General features: G+C 46.1%; 1 protein-coding gene across 1 annotated transcript; it reads left to right on the forward strand.

Moving 5' to 3' along the window:
• The first annotated feature begins 271 nt into the window (after window positions 1-271).
• LOC134651156 (E3 ubiquitin-protein ligase SMURF2) lies at window positions 272-18542 on the forward strand. The gene is made up of 12 exons (XM_063506192.1): window positions 272-450; window positions 552-590; window positions 856-997; window positions 1549-1649; window positions 2909-3152; window positions 8317-8535; window positions 9400-9518; window positions 10344-10633; window positions 13850-13996; window positions 14567-14806; window positions 15465-15652; window positions 17854-18542. Exons 1-12 carry the CDS (start codon window positions 396-398, stop codon window positions 18500-18502), a joined length of 2433 nt encoding a protein of 810 aa, XP_063362262.1. The 5' UTR covers window positions 272-395; the 3' UTR covers window positions 18503-18542.
• The last annotated feature ends 1293 nt before the right edge of the window (window positions 18543-19835 follow it).

The following is a 19835-nucleotide window of genomic DNA, read 5'->3' on the forward strand; positions in this document are numbered from 1 at the left end:
GAAAAACTTTAAATTTTATCCAGCGAAAAACAACAACTTTCTATTATTTTGTGAATGTACTGACTCATGTCATTAATGTTAGACAACTAACAGCTTTCTAAACGAGAAACTTCGCCAAAATCATCGATATCGATAACTAATCGATGTTACCAATGGTATATTAATTTACCGGTTTTTAGGCGTGTAAAAGCGGCTTATCGTAGGGAATGAAAGCTTGTGAACGATTGAATGGTGGTTTGACATAAACGACATAAAAGTGAAGTGAATCAAGTGAATGAAATCTCAGAACAGAAAGAAAAATGGTGGCTGATGGTTTGTGAAACACTTATGCTGAGGTGATAGAAATACAGAATTAAAATGTTTTAAGTGTTATTATTAGTTAAAATTATGGTAAAATGTCGACTCCTGCATCGGAACGAAAGTATGGAGCTCAAAAGATTCGCCTCACAAGTAAGAACATATTTAAATATTCGAATTACTTCCGCACCTCGGGACGGTGTGAATATTTTACTTTTCGTTACAATTCATCCATTGAATCGTTTTGTTTTCAGTTGTTTGTGCAAGGAATTTGGCGAGGAGAGATCTCTTTCGTAAGTGAACATTCATATTCCGTCTATTGTTATCAGTATGTAAATGGAGGTCTTCCTCAAGGTCTGTGAAATAGGTGTCTGTGCGCTGTTTGGAGCATATTAACGCGAATTGACGTGCGAACATAATTTGTTCCCAAGAGGCTGTCGGCGTTAGGTTATAAAATGTTTCACTACGCTTCCTTCTGAATGCCGTCACTGCTTTATATTGATACTAAGTGTGTTGTTTTTGTTGTGAATACTCATTATGTTGTTTTGCGTATTGCAGGAATGCCAGATCCGTTTGCCAAAATATCAGTCAATGGAAGTGCTCAGGTATACACAACAAACGCTGTGAAAGCAACCCTGGATCCAAAATGGAATACACACTATGATTTATACCTCACGAAAGCAGATGGAATTACAATCAGGTAATTGGATAAATCTTTATCATGTTCATTTAGGGTCGAACATAATGTGTATTATTTTAGTGTCGACTTTAACTTAATGCTTTTAGTCTTTTATATCTTTACAAAACCTACTGTTATTGAATAGAGAGTAGATCCTCTAGTCTAATGACATCTGAATGGTACCTAAAGAAGTAAACGTAAATATAATCACATTGACATATCATTTGGTTTGAATCATTTTTTTTATTGAATATAGAGTAGCCATCGCATATGTGCACTGGAAGGCACTGAAAGACGGCAACTGCCTCTAAAACTGCTTTTACTTTCATAAAAGCCTCAGACCGTTGTCAACTTGTCATATATTTCCTCTTTTAATAATAATTAATTTCAAAAATAAGTTCACAAGTACTTCTATGTGTCTCTCTTATTTTTCTTTTACTAAAAATGTTTTTCCTAAGAATTTGGATGTTTATACAATCTAACTTACTAGCAATTTATTAAAAATATATATGTTTGCTTTGTGAACAATATTTAAAAATAATTGTGTTACTAAATGCTGTGGTACTTTTCAGTGTATGGAACCAGAGGAAAGTGCAGAAACGACAAGGATCTGGGTTCCTGGGGTGTGTCCGCATCCAGCCATCAACGGTGCACAAGTTAAAGGACACTGGCTGTGAGTCACTACTTTATAATACTTGTGGTTGATAATTAATATTGTTTTGGTCTTGCTGACAGAGTATACTTACATGGAATGCTAAGTTTCTTAGTATATTGTTATACCTATTAGTCATGGTATGCCATCACAGCTGAAAAACCAAATTTAATGCTTCTTTATTTGACTTATTTATAGTGTAATGTTTTTTATTTTATTGTTTTGAGTTATGGCAGCAAACAGCCAGCCTATTATGGATAGCTTTATCCATCTTTATCCACGTGATAAAATAACTGTCACTGTTTAACACCGTGGGAAAGAAAGTGACGGACACCGTTTTATCACGCTGTCACGTAGACAAGAACGACCATCATATCCGTACTGGTTATGGTTTTTATTACTAAGGGTTATTTAACATTTATAATTATAATAATATAATGCTGTTCTAATAGTGTAAGTTCTGTCTCATCATCTTCCTCGCCTTGTCCCGGCATTTTGCCACGGCTCATGGGAGCCTGGGGTCCGCTTGGCAACTAATCCCAGTAATTGGCGTGGGCACTAGTTTTTACGAAAGCGACTGCCATCTGACCTTCCAACCCAGAGGGTAAACTAGGCCCGTATTGGGATTAGTCCGGTTTCCTCACGATGTTTTCCTTCACCGAAAAGCGACTGGTAAATATCAAATGATATTTCGTACATAAGTTCCGAAAAACTCATTGTTACGAGCCGGGGTTCGAACCCGCGACCTCCGGATTGCAAGTCGCACGCTCTTACCGCTAGGCCACCAGCGCTTTGCAGTGTAAGTAGTGTCTAATAGTATAAAAGTAAAATTTCCACTTTTTTATACATGTTTGGTGGCAAACTAATATACAATACAATCCACTTATGCTGAGAAGCCACTTATGGTAAGCAGTTACCATAGTGCATGGACCGTTGCAACTCCAGGAATGTGCTGGGGCATTGGGGCTCTAACATAAACAACTGCGCATTACACAACTAAATAAATTTTGCATCAGCATTTTTCGAATACCCATTTTAACTATTAATATAATAATAATATTCTTTATTTGCTTAAAATATGGTACAATGAGTTGGTAAGGATAACATATATCTGTGCTTAAACATATTTTGCTAGTTTAGCATTAATTGGTTTTTCAAACAAAGCAGCTAAAACTAAAAAATAAAGCGAAAATCACAAATTCGTAATATGTAACTGACAGCAAATTACCTTCATATATTTATGCCATTATTATAATTTCGTATTTTTATATTAATTTAAGATCAATGCCTCGAACTGTGCGAAGACGGATCCGGTGAGACATGTGGCGTGCGAGGTCAAGTGATAGTGTCCCTCATGTCCCGAGACGGGACGCGGGGCGAGCCCGCCTCCGCCGCGGGCGAGGGCTCTCCGCTGGCGGTCGTGGGCCCGGCGGGAGATGTCAGAGCCCCGAGGGAACCTGCGGCGCACAACACTCAGAAGCCATTGCCGCAACATTGGGAGGAGAGATTCACGGCTAGTGGCAGGTAATTACAACGTTTTATATGGACGTGGAACCGTGCAGTTGTTTGTTCTGAAAACAGAAATTCTCTGATTTGACATCTAAATTAGATAATAAAACCGGCCAAGTGCGAGTCGGACTCGCGCACGGAGGGTTCCGCACCATCAACAAAAAATAGAGCAAAACAAGCAAAAAAACGGTCACCCATCAAAGTACTGACCCCGCCCGACGTTGCTTAACTTCGGTCAATAATCACGTTTGTCCCCACTTAAATCTTTATTTTATTCTGTTTTTAGTATTTGTTGTTATAGCGGCATCAGAAATACATCATCTGTGAAAATTTCAACTGTCTAGCTATTACGGTTCGTGAGGTACAGCCTGGTGACAGACGGACGGACGGACGGACGGACGGACAGCTGAGTCTTAGTAATAGGGTCCCGTTTTTACCCTTTGGGTACGGAACCCTAAAAAACAAGGCATTGTTAAATCTGTATTGTCGGAATTCATAAAGATTGGTATGCGTGCGCGTCTTTGGCGGTCAGAGGGTTAAATAAAAATATATGGAGGAAAATAGATAAAGTAGAGGCAAGCAAAATCAAGACATCTTTGAACCAAAGAGAAAGTGAATGTAGTGCTGTATAATAAAGCTGATAGCAGTAATTTTAATTGCTTAGTAATGATTACTCAACAACTAGATCTAGATTCCCAGTTTTATGACAACCATTTTGTTTGATAATCTCATCAGCATATGCTTAGCGGGCCGATGGTCGCGCTTCTATCGCGAGTAATGTGCCCACCACTTAGTAAGAAGAATGTGCAAGTAATGTGATTTTAGGCTATAAATGTGCTACCATCATTCAACCATGTTCAGCCAGAAGAAATATGAGTAGTCTTTAGAAGTTTAACCTTTTCGACGCCGTGTCAAACACATAAGCTGTCACGCTGACGCCACGTCACCGGAGTGTCCAAACTGAAATTGGACTTTATGCATATGCACGTAGGTCTATGTTGCTATATGTGACCGATTAATCGGTCTTTGGCGTTGAACCTACGGTGCGGATATATCGGTCATTGGCGTCCAAAAGGTTAACATTTAAAATGTCACACTGTCATTACTATGACATTGAGAAGATTGACGGCTACCGAAGCTAATTACAATTAGTATTCTCATTTTGTCTGACATACTCATTAGCATATCATGTTTGTAAATTGACTATAAACAAACAGATGAATGGCGAAGATTATGGACAATGTAAGAGCATTTTGGTCACGCTTTTGCTGTTACAATGCATAAAGTTACATTGTTGTTTTTTTAACTTGCAAAAGAAAAAAAAAGTTATTGTGTTTATCAAAGGCCAGGTCATGCTTCAAGTAAGTTAGTCTTTGTTTTTATCTATCTTAGTCTATGGTCATTTGTTATTAAAACCAAGGTGAAAGATGATTCATAACATTTTGCTCTTGATAAATATCTAATCATAAAAGAAGTTGTTCTGTAAATGATACACAGATCATTTAATTCCTAGTTAGATGGCGCCATGGACCTAGAATATTACGGACGGACTGTCACCTAAGACAAACTGTGACACTGCAATGGCGGACGGTTTGAATGTGTGCGTGTAGACGAGTGTTACCATGTAACACAAATTCTCCCCTAATGGTGAAACAGTTATTTTTAATATCGTCCTCGTTTTCAAATAAAAAAATAGGACAGTTTTACGTCAGACTGGTAATTTCCCGATACTAAGGAGCGATACTTAACGTTTGTTTGTTATGTATTACATTTTTTTTTGTTGAAAACTAGATAAAGTCCGTCAACCAAATCTTGTCAGTAGTAAAAGGCGGCAAATTTGAAAAATCGCGGGTTAGCAACACTGTGTTCAAATAATTCCAAAACGCGTGTCATCTGTGTTTTATCTGTGGAATGTGGATCGTGAATGACAGCCGTCACCTTATTTGTTTTCATTTGGTTTTCATTCTGAATCGTTTCTGTTTCAAGAGATATTTCTGCTGTCACCATTAAATACCAATACATTAAATAAGATTAAGCAAAGCTAAGGGGCCAACAATGTACAATCATGCTCGTTGATGGTAAACATTACTAAAAATTGAGGTTATGACAAGTATTGGAAGAACTCTTTCGAACTTTTAAGATTATGTTCAGTTTTTTTGTTTTAGGGTTAAAAGGCATAAATAAAATTAAAACGTATGCCTAAATCTATCCAACAAGACCATAAATTGTGTCCTGGAAACCGTCCATAGGCCCACATGTCTAATATTTTCAGCAATCAGTTGTGACTATTTACAAAGGTAAACCTTTTAAACAGTATTAAGAGCCATTATTATATCGCCGTTCTTTCGCAATATCTACCTAATCTATACATGTTTGTTGCAGGATTAAATCTTGCCCAATATAAGGCGTTCGTAGTAGGTAGTATCTTTTCAGACAATACTTACCTATGGCGGTTTATGTACGTGTACAACGCAACCAAGTCGAAAAGTGACCCTTATCTTATTTACCTTTAAATTAAATAAACACCTAAATATCAGTTGTTTTATTTTTATTATGTATATTGTACAATATATACCAATCAAAAAAATTACACAGGTATGTCATATTCATCCAGAACAGTACACTAATTTACATTAACTAGTGGCATATTATATTGTAAATAACAAATATATGCACTATCTAATTATCTGCATTTTGATATGATTTTATTTTAGTAAACTTAGAAGACATAGATAGGGAACAAAGAGAATATAAGCAGTTGTTTTTGATATCTTCAAATTTGTTCATCATTTTAATTAACATTGTTTTAACATCGCTTTTAAATTGCCCGTCCATGTTTAAATTTTTTTCAATAAACCGCGAGTGACAATTTGAATTGACGTACGCAGGGCGCGCTCAGCGGAAAAAAAAATCTGTTGGTTCGATGTACATTGCTGCTTTTCTTAACGCAATACTGCTCTTTGAGTGTTGCCCTACTTTAGTTTGCTTTACATTGCTACTGACAAGATTTGGTTGACGGACTATATGTTTCAAGTTAAATGTATAAATTAAAAAAACATGACGAACTGATTTCATTACGATGCTAAATATCATTAGGTATTGAAAATAATGTTTGCACAATTACTTTGTGCAAACATAAAGAATAGTATTTAATTTATACATTTAACTTGAAACATATCTGGTTTTCAACAAAAAAATTATAATACATAACAAACAAACGTTAAGTATCGCTACTTAGTATCGGGAAATTACCATATCGACCTAGTTTGAAATGCACAATCAATAATTTAACCATTTACCTAAATGATCTCTTAATAAATAATGATTTAATAAGAAGGGTATCAATTACCCTACTTTCGGGAAATTACCTTATTCATGTTACTGGTCACACTCCTGTTTTGCAGTTTGATAATTTATAAACAACAAATTATCGTGATTTTACGTACTAATTGATAAACTTAAGTATGAAAAGTTATTCCGTGACTTTTTTTCTTTCGATCGGTACAATTCTAGCAGGAATTAACTACGCATGCCGCCATATTTTTATATTTTTCTTCGACATGTTTACTTCAATGACGTTTCGATTCGTCTGACGGCAAACTGGTGGATGTGGGCTGTCAATGTGTGTGTGTCACGCGTAAATACTTAGAAACTGGTGGATGTTGGAATCACAGTTGTGTTGTAAGCGAAACTCTGTCCGTAATATTATAGGTTCATGGATGGCGCATTCAAAGTTTCGCGTTCATTAAACGATGGGACCCCCATAATTTAGTATACCTATTCAAGCGAAGCAACTCCGCGTTTACGACCTTAAAAATTGCTCGTTCAAAAGTATTAGATAAATTGCACATCAGCAAAAATTACTTTTTTAGTGTAAAATGCTATTTAGTGGTGCGGCTCTCGGCGTAGTAATTTACAAGTAAGTAAGCGCCCCCGTGCTAAAACCTTGCGGTCTTTAAATCACTTCATAAAGCTAAGTATGATGATAATGTTTACTTTTTAGTTAACCCTTTTCCAGGTCGCATCAATCTACAAGGATTTTCCAAAAAAAAAAACAATTAATCCAGCTTTGATGATTCATTTGAAGACAAGTTCACACATTTCCAGAAAAATCAATCTAATTTGGACCTTAAGTCTGAATGCTAAAGTTGAAATTCAATTTGCGCGTATATATGGTCAATAACTGATACTATGCTTGGAAAAGGTTTAAATATTTACCTCAACCTACCAATAGAGGTGTGTTGAAACGTATCAATTGAGCAAGCCAGAACTTGTTTTCACTGCCAGCACGAGCTACGCGCTACGCCTGGAGCCGATAGTGCGTTTTTTTTCGCTTTGTAGCGAAAAGAGCCTACGAACAGAGAACCCGCCTAATGGGTCGCCGGCAGTGATCGTGTTAAGGTAGCCCAACACTAATATCAAAGTATAATAAAGAGTACTAGCGTACAGTATGGACGCTCCCTGCCTCCCGTTGCGCTCTCGGTTACCTCACAGTTAAGCTTTGGATTCCTCCGAAAACGGTGCCGTCATATTACGGCCGCTATATAGCGTTGACTGACGTCACTAGAACGTTGTCTATGTAAACAAGATAGCGCGGTTTCCTAGACGGCGTTACGTTACGTTGATTTTCAACGTAACGTAAGATGACGGCCGTCATGACCTTGTCGATAGTTTCGTGAACGTTTTATTAGATAGCGGTGACGCCATTTTGAATAAATGACACGAGATTTGAATAAATGATTCCGTACTACGATTATTTTCCTCTTCTGATGATACTTCATCCTCCAAGTAAATTATAGATGATCAAGCAAATCTTGTCAGTAGGAAAAGGCGTGAAATTCAAATTTTCTATGGGACGTTATCCCATCGCGCCTACATTTTTCAAATTTGCCGCTTTGACCTTGGTGGATGACGGTGTGTTATGACGCCGTGGTACTTTCCACATGTCGCCACCGTAAAGACTGCCGTCTTTTGCCGCCGCTATATGACGGCCGTCATATGACGGCACCGTTTTCGGAGGAATCCAAAGCTTTACTCTACAATGTCTTATCTCACTTACACAAGCATGGTACGCGTTCACCTACACGAGCTTAGGCTGTGAGCGTAGGAACGCGTTTGTTTCATACATTTGATCGCCAGTGTCCGAGGTGTGCTAATATTCTGTTGTGTTCTGTTCTAGAGCGTACTACGTGAACCACGCCCTTCGGCTGACGCAGTGGGAGCGGCCCTCGCCCGCGCCCGAGCAGCACTCCCCCGCCTCCCCCGCCGCCGGCTCACCCCTCACCCCCGCCACTCCCCTCACCTCTCCCCTCGCTTCGCCCGTCCCGCCCCTCGCCTCCCCGGCCACTTCGCCCACGTCGGACACCGATGTTAACAATGCGACCTCTATATCCATGAGGTCAGTAGTCACTTCCTCGCGTTGTCCCGGCATTTTGCCACGGCTCATGGGAGCCTGGGGTCCGCTTGGCAACTAATCCCAGTAATTGGCGTGACTAGTTTTTACGAAAGCGACTGCCATCTGACCTTCCAACCCCGAGGGTAAACTAGGCCCGTATTGGGATTAGTCGGGTTTCCTCGCGATGTTTTCCATGAGGTCAGTAGCATCTTCTGTTATTCTACAGCGTACTAGGTAGACCCAGCAGTGGAAGCAGTCATCCGCGTCCCCCGCCCCTGGCACACCTTTCACCCCCGTGACTCGTCACGTCACAATCAACATTTCTTACAAGATAAGATAGTACCGGCAATAATCAGACTTATGGCGTCGTCGCTCGGTTGCCTGGCAATCTTATACGACTCATGCGGTCACTTACGCGGTGACGCTGAATGATAGCGTATGATATCGACTCAGCAGAATAGCGTCATTAGACATAAGGGGCTATTTATAGGGGGTAGGAGAAAACGGGGTCATTCGAAGCATGATTTTAGGGGGGGCGGGTCAAAAATCATCAAAAATAGATGACGTAATTTATGGACAGCCCCTAATAAGGCATATCGCAATGGTGAAGGTTTCCTTTTCTCCCAAGGAGAAAAACTTGAGAAAAGCTTGTAGGGTTAGTTACGCGCGTCTGACTCCACTAGAGTTGCAAGCGCCCTTAGGCTGCGGCAGCTGCTTAACATCAGGCGGGCCGTACGCTTGTTTGCCACCGTGCCGCCGTGGTACAAATAAATATATTAAACTGCTTTACACCAAATGCCCCCATTGACAGGACAAAAATGAAGTAAAATCAGTATGCACAATAATTTATCATTGTTTATCTGACAGGCCCGAACCGCAGCCACAAACTGCGACGCGCCGACAAGCACCAGCGCCCGCGAGCTCCACGCCCACATCCCCGTCTACACCTGCAGTACCCGTGGCCGCCGATTTACCTCAGGGATACGGTAATACCACACAAAATATAACTGTAATATACATTGCGTGACCTCTGATGAGAGGGATGACTAAAATGCACGCAACTTCTATTTGGAGCAATAGGTAGGTAACTTTCACTTTAACAGTCGGGTGAACGTAGCTACATTTACGTGTCAATCAACTTTATTGCTAACCCGTAAACTATTGGGTAGAAAACGTTTGGAAAAACACGTATGGTTAACTATTGGGTATATTTTACTGATGTTTTAATCATATAGGTTTTAAGATGTAGAACACTGGAACATGCTTATAAGGGTCTAGCAGGGAAATGCTTTAAAAACTATTTGTTTTATGATGTCCACAGGAAAGACGCATAATCTTAACTCGCACATTAATACATTGACGACCGGTCTGGCCTAGTGGGTAGTGACCCTGCCTGTGAAGCCGCGGTCCTGGGTTCGAATCCCAGTAAGGGCATTTATTTGTGTGAGCACAGATATTTGTTCCTGAGTCATGGTTGTTTTCTATGTATTTAAGTATTTGTATATTATATATATCCTTGTCTGAGTACCCACAACACAAGCTTTCTTGAGCTTACCGTGGGGCTTAGTCAATTTGTGTAATAATGTCCTATAATATTTATTATTTTATTTATTTATTATATTCAGTGCCGAAAACCCGGCTATCGGGTATTTTATGATTTCGTTCCCAGGCCGGCCGACCTCGATAGTCGGGATTGTGGCACTACAGCTTTATATGACGAAATTTTTGTGACCTGACACGGATGTCTTGTTTGGCTGGGTGGCAATGAATGTGTTAAGAAAGTATTTGTACAACTTGTTTTGTTTCCTCAGAAATGCGCACAACAGCCCAGGGGCAAGTGTACTTCTACAACAGCGGCACGGGCTCGTCCACGTGGCACGACCCTCGCGTGCCGACACACCTGCGGCACTGCTCGGTGGCGGCGGGCCCGCTGCCGCCCGGCTGGGAGATGCGGCACGCCCCGTCCGGCCGCCCCTACTTCGTAGACCACAACAACAAGACCACGCAGTTCACCGACCCGAGACTCGCGCTGTCCGCCAGACCGGTTAGTTACATGCCTTCTACAACAGCGGCACGGGTTCGTCCACCTGGCACGACCCTCGCGTGCCGACGCACCTGCGGCACTGCTCGGTGGCGGCGGGCCCGCTGCCGCCCGGCTGGGAGATGCGGCACGCCCCCTCCGGCCGCCCCTACTTCGTAGACCACAACAACAAGACCACGCAGTTCACTGACCCGAGACTCGCGCTGTCCGCCAGACCGGTTAGTTACATGCCTTCTACTACAGCGGCACGGGTTCGTCCACCTGGCACGACCCTCGCGTGCCGACGCACCTGCGGCACTGCTCGGTGGCGGCGGGCCCGCTGCCGCCCGGCTGGGAGATGCGGCACGCCCCCTCCGGCCGCCCCTACTTCGTAGACCACAACAACAAGACCACGCAGTTCACTGACCCGAGACTCGCGCTGTCCGCCAGACCGGTTAGTTACATGCCTTCTACTACAGCGGCACGGGTTCGTCCACCTGGCACGACCCTCGCGTGCCGACGCACCTGCGGCACTGCTCGGTGGCGGCGGGCCCGCTGCCGCCCGGCTGGGAGATGCGGCACGCCCCCTCCGGCCGCCCCTACTTCGTAGACCACAACAACAAGACCACGCAGTTCACTGACCCGAGACTCGCGCTGTCCGCCAGACCGGTTAGTTACATGCCTTCTACTACAGCGGCACGGGTTCGTCCACCTGGCACGACCCTCGCGTGCCGACGCACCTGCGGCACTGCTCGGTGGCGGCGGGCCCGCTGCCGCCCGGCTGGGAGATGCGGCACGCCCCCTCCGGCCGCCCCTACTTCGTAGACCACAACAACAAGACCACGCAGTTCACTGACCCGAGACTCGCGCTGTCCGCCAGACCGGTTAGTTACATGCCTTCTACTACAGCGGCACGGGTTCGTCCACCTGGCACGACCCTCGCGTGCCGACGCACCTGCGGCACTGCTCGGTGGCGGCGGGCCCGCTGCCGCCCGGCTGGGAGATGCGGCACGCCCCCTCCGGCCGCCCCTACTTCGTAGACCACAACAACAAGACCACGCAGTTCACTGACCCGAGACTCGCGCTGTCCGCCAGACCGGTTAGTTACATGCCTTCTACTACAGCGGCACGGGTTCGTCCACCTGGCACGACCCTCGCGTGCCGACGCACCTGCGGCACTGCTCGGTGGCGGCGGGCCCGCTGCCGCCCGGCTGGGAGATGCGGCACGCCCCCTCCGGCCGCCCCTACTTCGTAGACCACAACAACAAGACCACGCAGTTCACTGACCCGAGACTCGCGCTGTCCGCCAGACCGGTTAGTTACATGCCTTCTACTACAGCGGCACGGGTTCGTCCACCTGGCACGACCCTCGCGTGCCGACGCACCTGCGGCACTGCTCGGTGGCGGCGGGCCCGCTGCCGCCCGGCTGGGAGATGCGGCACGCCCCCTCCGGCCGCCCCTACTTCGTAGACCACAACAACAAGACCACGCAGTTCACTGACCCGAGACTCGCGCTGTCCGCCAGACCGGTTAGTTACATGCCTTCTACTACAGCGGCACGGGTTCGTCCACCTGGCACGACCCTCGCGTGCCGACGCACCTGCGGCACTGCTCGGTGGCGGCGGGCCCGCTGCCGCCCGGCTGGGAGATGCGGCACGCCCCCTCCGGCCGCCCCTACTTCGTAGACCACAACAACAAGACCACGCAGTTCACTGACCCGAGACTCGCGCTGTCCGCCAGACCGGTTAGTTACATGCCTTCTACTACAGCGGCACGGGTTCGTCCACCTGGCACGACCCTCGCGTGCCGACGCACCTGCGGCACTGCTCGGTGGCGGCGGGCCCGCTGCCGCCCGGCTGGGAGATGCGGCACGCCCCCTCCGGCCGCCCCTACTTCGTAGACCACAACAACAAGACCACGCAGTTCACTGACCCGAGACTCGCGCTGTCCGCCAGACCGGTTAGTTACATGCCTTCTACTACAGCGGCACGGGTTCGTCCACCTGGCACGACCCTCGCGTGCCGACGCACCTGCGGCACTGCTCGGTGGCGGCGGGCCCGCTGCCGCCCGGCTGGGAGATGCGGCACGCCCCCTCCGGCCGCCCCTACTTCGTAGACCACAACAACAAGACCACGCAGTTCACCGACCCGAGACTCGCGCTGTCCGCCAGACCGGTGAGTTACATGCCTTCTGGGTTGATACCTTGAGGGTCGAGGGTAATAGAGGTCGCTCTACATATTTGTGCTGCCTGCCTGGTAATCTTGAAGTTAGAACACGCGTAACCTCATATTAAACAACTAACGACCCGCCCCGGTTTCGCAAGGGTTAACAAATTATACATAAACCTTCCTCTTGAATCACTATCTATTACAAAAAACCGCATCAAAATCCGTTGCGTAGTTTTAAAGATCTAAGCATGCATAGGGACAGAGAGCGGGAAGCGACTTTGTTACGAGTCGTCCCTCCTATGTTTACGAGTAGCAGGTTCAAAAGACTTGAAGATCTTACAAAGCAACCCACCCAGTCCACCCACCTTTTTATTTATTTATTTATGTTAAGGAGAACCAACAGCTGTAAACTTACAATAGGACAACAGGATTAAAACAGAAAGCCAATTACAGGACCGCACAGATAGTTACAAAGTATTCTAATATAAAATAAAGTTAGCATTTACGCACACACACATGCGCAAAAAGAGCGAGTGAAAAAAAACACAATTGAAAATTAAAATAGACGCCTATAAATAGATCCTAGGTTCCGAACAACTTAGTAACTTTAACCAAGTAATAGGCTACGTGACTAATTTTTTTTATGGTATCAATCGATCGGGTTTGTTTTTAGGATCAAATGTCTATATGGGACCCATTGCATTAAAGTAACACAAAAGTCAGAAATTGTAGTCAAAGTCCGACAGTCGCACTTCACTCGCGAAACGCCCTATACAAAACGGCCAGAGGCCGTGACGTCATCGCCCACGTTGTAGTATGGACAAAACAAGAAATTTGCGTTTTTGTCGGTGAAATATTGCGTTTATGTATATAGTTGCTATACAATATTTTTTTTGGTGAAATGTAAGGAATCGAATGGTACCCTTACTTTTATCGTTTTTGGAAGTTAAAAAAAAAAACTTAAATTTTGAAACTTTCAGGTCCTGTATTTATGTAATTTTTCAATATTTTATTTTAATATCCACATTATTGTGATAAATTGCTCGTTTGCTATCTATTTTACTAGATGTTGTTATAAAATTCAACATGTGTCAACATCCCTATTGATCTTCCCCAGCCGGTCCCGGAGCCCTCGGCCTCGCCAGCCCCGCCGGGCGCGGCGCCGGGCTCGGGCGACGAGCTGCCGCGCTACAAGCGCGACCTGGCCGCCAAGGCGCGAGTGCTGCGCGCCGAGCTGCAGGCGCTGCAGCCGCAGACGGGACACTGCCGGATAGAGGTACCCGACTACCCGTCCCTTTCCGACTATATCCTAGCACGGGCAGCGGACAGACATCCCATATTTCCCATATTTCTCGCCACACATTGACGGATGTGTCCGCCAGACACATCTTTCAGGCAGATCCGACGGACAGTCGCGGCTCGGCCCCGACATTGCACGATCGGCGGCGGCGGCTAAGGTTGTGCACCAGGCAAAAGTCCAACCGTCCAACATTACACGACGAGTCAGTTTGCCCGATGGTACGTGGTGATACATTTCGTGGCAAAGAGCTTCGTTTTTTTATTCGGTAGACTGAAATGACAGTTAATACTGTTAATAGTATGAAATGACATTTCATGTTCATACTATTAACTGTCATTTCAGTCTACTGAATAAAAAAATAGACTTTAGTGATATTTCAAGACGAAGAGATCTGCGAATATGAAACATAGTAAAAGTAATTTTGGGATAGGTTATAGGGGGAATCTAGTATGAATACTAAAACGTGATGATCCGAAAAAAAAAAACTCGGTCGAAACAAAAGAACAATCGGAAACAATAGTTCATTCATGAACATTTTTTGTCCAGGTTTCACGCACCCAAGTCCTCGAGGAGTCCTACCGATTGGTAATGAAGCTCCGAGGCAAGGAGCTTCGCAAGCGGCTGCTAGTAAAGTTCCGAGACGAAGAGGGCCTCGACTACGGCGGCGTAGCCCGAGAGTGGCTCCATCTGTTGGGAGGGGAGCTGTTTAACCCACACTACGGGCTGTTCCAGTACGCGAATGCTGGCGATGACCGATACGCATTGCAGATTAACGCTGATTCTGGGGTGAGTAGCAATGTGAAGAAATTTAGGGCAAAGTAGTGCAAAGTTTGGAGTGTTTCTGATTAATGTTATACTCCTGTTGGCGACTGGCTGGCGTGCGACCTATTTTATATAGTTGGTCAAGGAGATCTTGTAATTTGAAAAATGTAGGCGCGTAGGGATATCGTTCCATAGAAAATTTGAATTCGCGCCTTTTTTTACTGACAAGATCTGCTTGACCAGCTATACCTTTAATTTTTATACTTTTTCTATTCTTGTTCTATGTAAGTCAGTCTGCCTGTCACCGCAATAGTAATATTATCTTGTGCTGTATTTTAAATAAATTAATTTACAATACATACGTGTTTGCATCATCTCATTATACAGTCCACCCATTAGCTATCAACACCGTTTAGTGTAAGGCCTGAGTGGACGCTCGAGTTGGGCGTGCAGCGGGGCGGGGCGTGCGGCGTGCATGTTAAACAAATGCAAACGTATAGGAGCGGCCTTAGTGCACGCTGCTCAAATTACTCCTGACTCCGACGCCACGCTGCACGCCCCGCCGAACGCTCCGCTTCGAGCGTCCACTCAGGCCTTACACTGAGACTTGGCTGCTAGAAGCAGGACGACGTTCCCGTAAATCGTACCGTGGTGAGAAATAAACGTATTTTTAATTTTCCAGGTGAATCCCGAGCATCTTTCCTACTTCCACTTCGCTGGCCGCATCCTCGGCGTGGCTCTGTTCCACGGCCACCAGCTCGACGCGGCCTTCACGGCGCCCTTCTACAAGCAGCTGCTCGGCCGGCCCATCACGCTCCGCGACATCCGGGACGTGGACCCGGAGCTACATCGCTCGCTGTCTTGGATGCTGTGAGTTACACTATCGGCTCGAGCCTTCACGGCGCCCTTCTACAAGCAGCTGCTCGGCCGGCCCATCACGCTCCGCGACATCCGGGACGTGGACCCGGAGCTGCATCGCTCGCTGTCTTGGATGCTGTGAGTTACACTATCGGCTCGAGCCTTCACGGCGCCCTTCTACAAGCAGCTGCTCGGCCGGCCCATCACGCTCCGCGACATCCGGGACGTGGACCCGGAGCTGCATCGCTCGCTGTCTTGGATGCTGTGAGTTACACTATCGGCTCGAGCCTTCACGGCGCCCTTCTACAAGCAGCTGCTCGGCCGGCCCATCACGCTCCGCGACATCCGGGACGTGGACCCGGAGCTGCATCGCTCGCTGTCTTGGATGCTGTGAGTTACACTATCGGCTCGAGCCTTCACGGCGCCCTTCTACAAGCAGCTGCTCGGCCGGCCCATCACGCTCCGCGACATCCGGGACGTGGACCCGGAGCTGCATCGCTCGCTGTCTTGGATGCTGTGAGTTACACTATCGGCTCGAGCCTTCACGGCGCCCTTCTACAAGCAGCTGCTCGGCCGGCCCATCACGCTCCGCGACATCCGGGACGTGGACCCGGAGCTGCATCGCTCGCTGTCTTGGATGCTGTGAGTTACACTATCGGCTCGAGCCTTCACGGCGCCCTTCTACAAGCAGCTGCTCGGCCGGCCCATCACGCTCCGCGACATCCGGGACGTGGACCCGGAGCTGCATCGCTCGCTGTCTTGGATGCTGTGAGTTACACTATCGGCTCGAGCCTTCACGGCGCCCTTCTACAAGCAGCTGCTCGGCCGGCCCATCACGCTCCGCGACATCCGGGACGTGGACCCGGAGCTACATCGCTCGCTGTCTTGGATGCTGTGAGTTACACTATCGGCTCGAGCCTTCACGGCGCCCTTCTACAAGCAGCTGCTCGGCCGGCCCATCACGCTCCGCGACATCCGGGACGTGGACCCGGAGCTACATCGCTCGCTGTCTTGGATGCTGTGAGTTACACTATCGGCTCGAGCCTTCACGGCGCCCTTCTACAAGCAGCTGCTCGGCCGGCCCATCACGCTCCGCGACATCCGGGACGTGGACCCGGAGCTGCATCGCTCGCTGTCTTGGATGCTGTGAGTTACACTATCGGCTCGAGCCTTCACGGCGCCCTTCTACAAGCAGCTGCTCGGCCGGCCCATCACGCTCCGCGACATCCGGGACGTGGACCCGGAGCTACATCGCTCGCTGTCTTGGATGCTGTGACTTACACTATCGGCTCGAGCCTTCACGGCGCCCTTCTACAAGCAGCTGCTCGGCCGGCCCATCACGCTCCGCGACATCCGGGACGTGGACCCGGAGCTACATCGCTCGCTGTCTTGGATGCTGTGAGTTACACTATCGGCTCGAGCCTTCACGGCGCCCTTCTACAAGCAGCTGCTCGGCCGGCCCATCACGCTCCGCGACATCCGGGACGTGGACCCGGAGCTGCATCGCTCGCTGTCTTGGATGCTGTGAGTTACACTAGCGACTCGAGCCTTTTACAAGCGGATGTTTAGCTGTTTAATCACACTATAACGTAATAGAATCTTTCAAAATCAAATCATCAAATCAAAATCAGCCTGCTCCATTTGGGCGCTCTGCACAGACCTCGTAATATTTTATAATCAATTCATAGTCATTAGATTCAGTACAACTTGTCGATCGGTGACATTGAATATAAACTAAAATATGCCGGGCATATTGGACGTAATTGCTATCAATTGACACCATTTTCTTAATAACAGTATCTACTCACATCTTATTATTAAAACATGAATAAATTGGAGCAATGTAAATAAGCTTGATGGGTATATATTTTCAATTAAAGTAGGTATTCGTAAAATAAAACTTGTAGCCCTTGTATGTAACGAATTCGTGCTTAAATGATAATACATTGCGAGATATCGTGTTTCGCATGCTCCGATCTCACACATTGATATGGGTACGTACTAAATAATTTTCGACTTATCTACATTCGGACGCTGTTTTTCACCACCTTAGAATAACATAGCCAATTTGTCAGTAAATAAGAACCAAAAAAACTGTACTCATCCTTTTCTTTTGGGTGCTAGTACTAGTGTAAGACAAAGATAGTATGATTCTCTCTGTCTATGTTTGAAATGAGACAGTCCTTTGACAAACTATATTTATAATTTTCCAGAGAAAACAGCATCGCAGGCGTCATAGACACAACGTTCTCCGTGGAGTGTTCGTCGTTCGGCGCCGTCCGCAGCGTGGAGCTGCGGCCGGGCGGCGCCGCGGAGCCGGTCACGGACGCCAACAAGCGCGACTACGTGCGCCTGTACGTGGCGCACCGCTTCACGCGCGGCGCCGAGCGGCAGTGGCTGGCGCTGCAGCGCGGGCTGGCCGACGTGGTGCCGCCGCAGCTGCTGCGGCCGCTGTCGCCGCGCGACCTGCAGCCGCTGCTCGCCGGCCGCGCCGACCTCGACCCGGCCGACTGGCGCCGCCACACGCGGCTCAAGCACGTCACCGCCGACGCGCCGCTCGTCGGCTGGTTCTGGGAGGTGGTCGAGCAGTTCGACGCCGAGATGCGCGCCCGGCTGCTCCAGTTCGTGACCGGCTCGAGGCGAGTGCCGCTCGCGGGCTTCCGCGCCCTGCAGGGCTCCACGGGCGCCGCGGCGCCGCGCCTCTTCACGCTGCACCTGGTGGCCGACGCGTCGCCGGACTCGCTGCCGAAGGCCCACACCTGCTTCAACCGCCTCGATCTCCCGCCCTACCATACGAAGGAGAAGCTTCACGATAAGCTGAAGCAGGCCGTTCTGGAGACGGCCGGTTTCGCTGTCGAGTGACGGCGCTAACGATATTATTAGGGGCTTGTATATATCGCCGACTCTACAGGGTGTAATCTAAAACGTGATACAAGATAATCAAACCTGAATCTTTTCATGATTTTGAACAACTTTTACTATGGGGTCAATTTTGTAATATTGAAAAAAATTGAGCTGTTCCATAGAAATGGTCAAGGAGAGGTAGACAAAAATGTATGGCAAAGATTTTTTTTATTGTTAATTTACAAAATTGACCCCATAGTAAAAGTTGTTCAAAATCATGAAAAGATTCAGGTTTGATTATCTTGTATCACGTTTTAGATTACACCCTGTATAATGACTAATGAGTCGGGCCCGGGAAAAGGAGCGTTAGCGCGGGAGGCGCTCGTGAAACATTAGTGTTGGAGCGCCGATGATGGGAGCGCCCGCCGCCCTGACCCCCCTTATTTCCTTAAAAACGACACATTATTGTAGCCTCTCGAGTCCTAAGCTGTTGCGACTAGTCTGAGTTGTGTTGAATAGAGGATGAGACTGACTGAATTTCTAAATTAGTAAACATGACAAAGATGATATTCCCATAAATTAGATTATTATTATACAAATTTGGAATCGAAAAAGATATGGATAGTTTACAATTGTTACAGATTACGCTTCTGGTGTATAAATTTCAAATAATGTTTGCTACAAACTACCCGCGACGTATATCTGCTTTGCGGCCTTGTGATAAAGTCTGTACTTTGATATTTGTACATTTTTACCATCTTTTCAAAATGACGGACATATAAGGATTGGCTTTTTACCTTTTGTTATAAGAAGTCTTGGTGGTCACTTATAAATTATCACAAGAAGGAAAAAGACATATTCAAGACAACTGAGTTAGTGCTTTAATTTTATAGATTTACTACTATAGGTACTCAATATTATATTGCTTATATCTGTTACGATTTTTTTTTAGATTAACTTAGTCTAAATTTTATACCCAGTAGGTGTCGGTTGCACAAATTATAACATGTGAGTATTTTAACTGACAAGCAACTTTCATTTCAATAATTGATTATGCTCAAAATCAGTGTATTATCATAAGTTGTATTGCCATATGTGAATGAGAAACATTGTGTTTTTCTAGCGAGTGGGCTTCCACATGCTTTTATTGACTTTCTGTTATTGTAAATGTAGAATAAATAACCGCACAACGTAATATAGTTTTATGTGTATGTACCATTTATTTATTTATGTATACAATGTTACGTTTACAATTCTATTGACTAAGTAGCCCCTGCTGATATGTACAAAGATGTGTGAATTACTAAGTACCTATGTATTTTTGTAAACTATATTATGTATCATATTTACA

The sequence above is a fragment of the Cydia amplana genome, chromosome 9 (assembly GCF_948474715.1).
Source record: "Cydia amplana chromosome 9, ilCydAmpl1.1, whole genome shotgun sequence".
Lineage (NCBI taxonomy): Eukaryota > Metazoa > Arthropoda > Insecta > Lepidoptera > Tortricidae > Cydia > Cydia amplana.

Bases quoted from the DNA above. Each gene is read 5' to 3' on its own strand.
- LOC134651156 (XM_063506192.1), top strand. From the start codon at position 396: ATGTCGACTCCTGCATCGGAACGAAAGTATGGAGCTCAAAAGATTCGC. The intron at 591-855 runs GTAAGTGAACAT...TGCGTATTGCAG, and splicing joins GGCGAGGAGAGATCTCTTTC to GAATGCCAGATCCGTTTGCC. The intron at 9,519-10,343 runs GTAATACCACAC...TTGTTTCCTCAG, and splicing joins CGATTTACCTCAGGGATACG to AAATGCGCACAACAGCCCAG.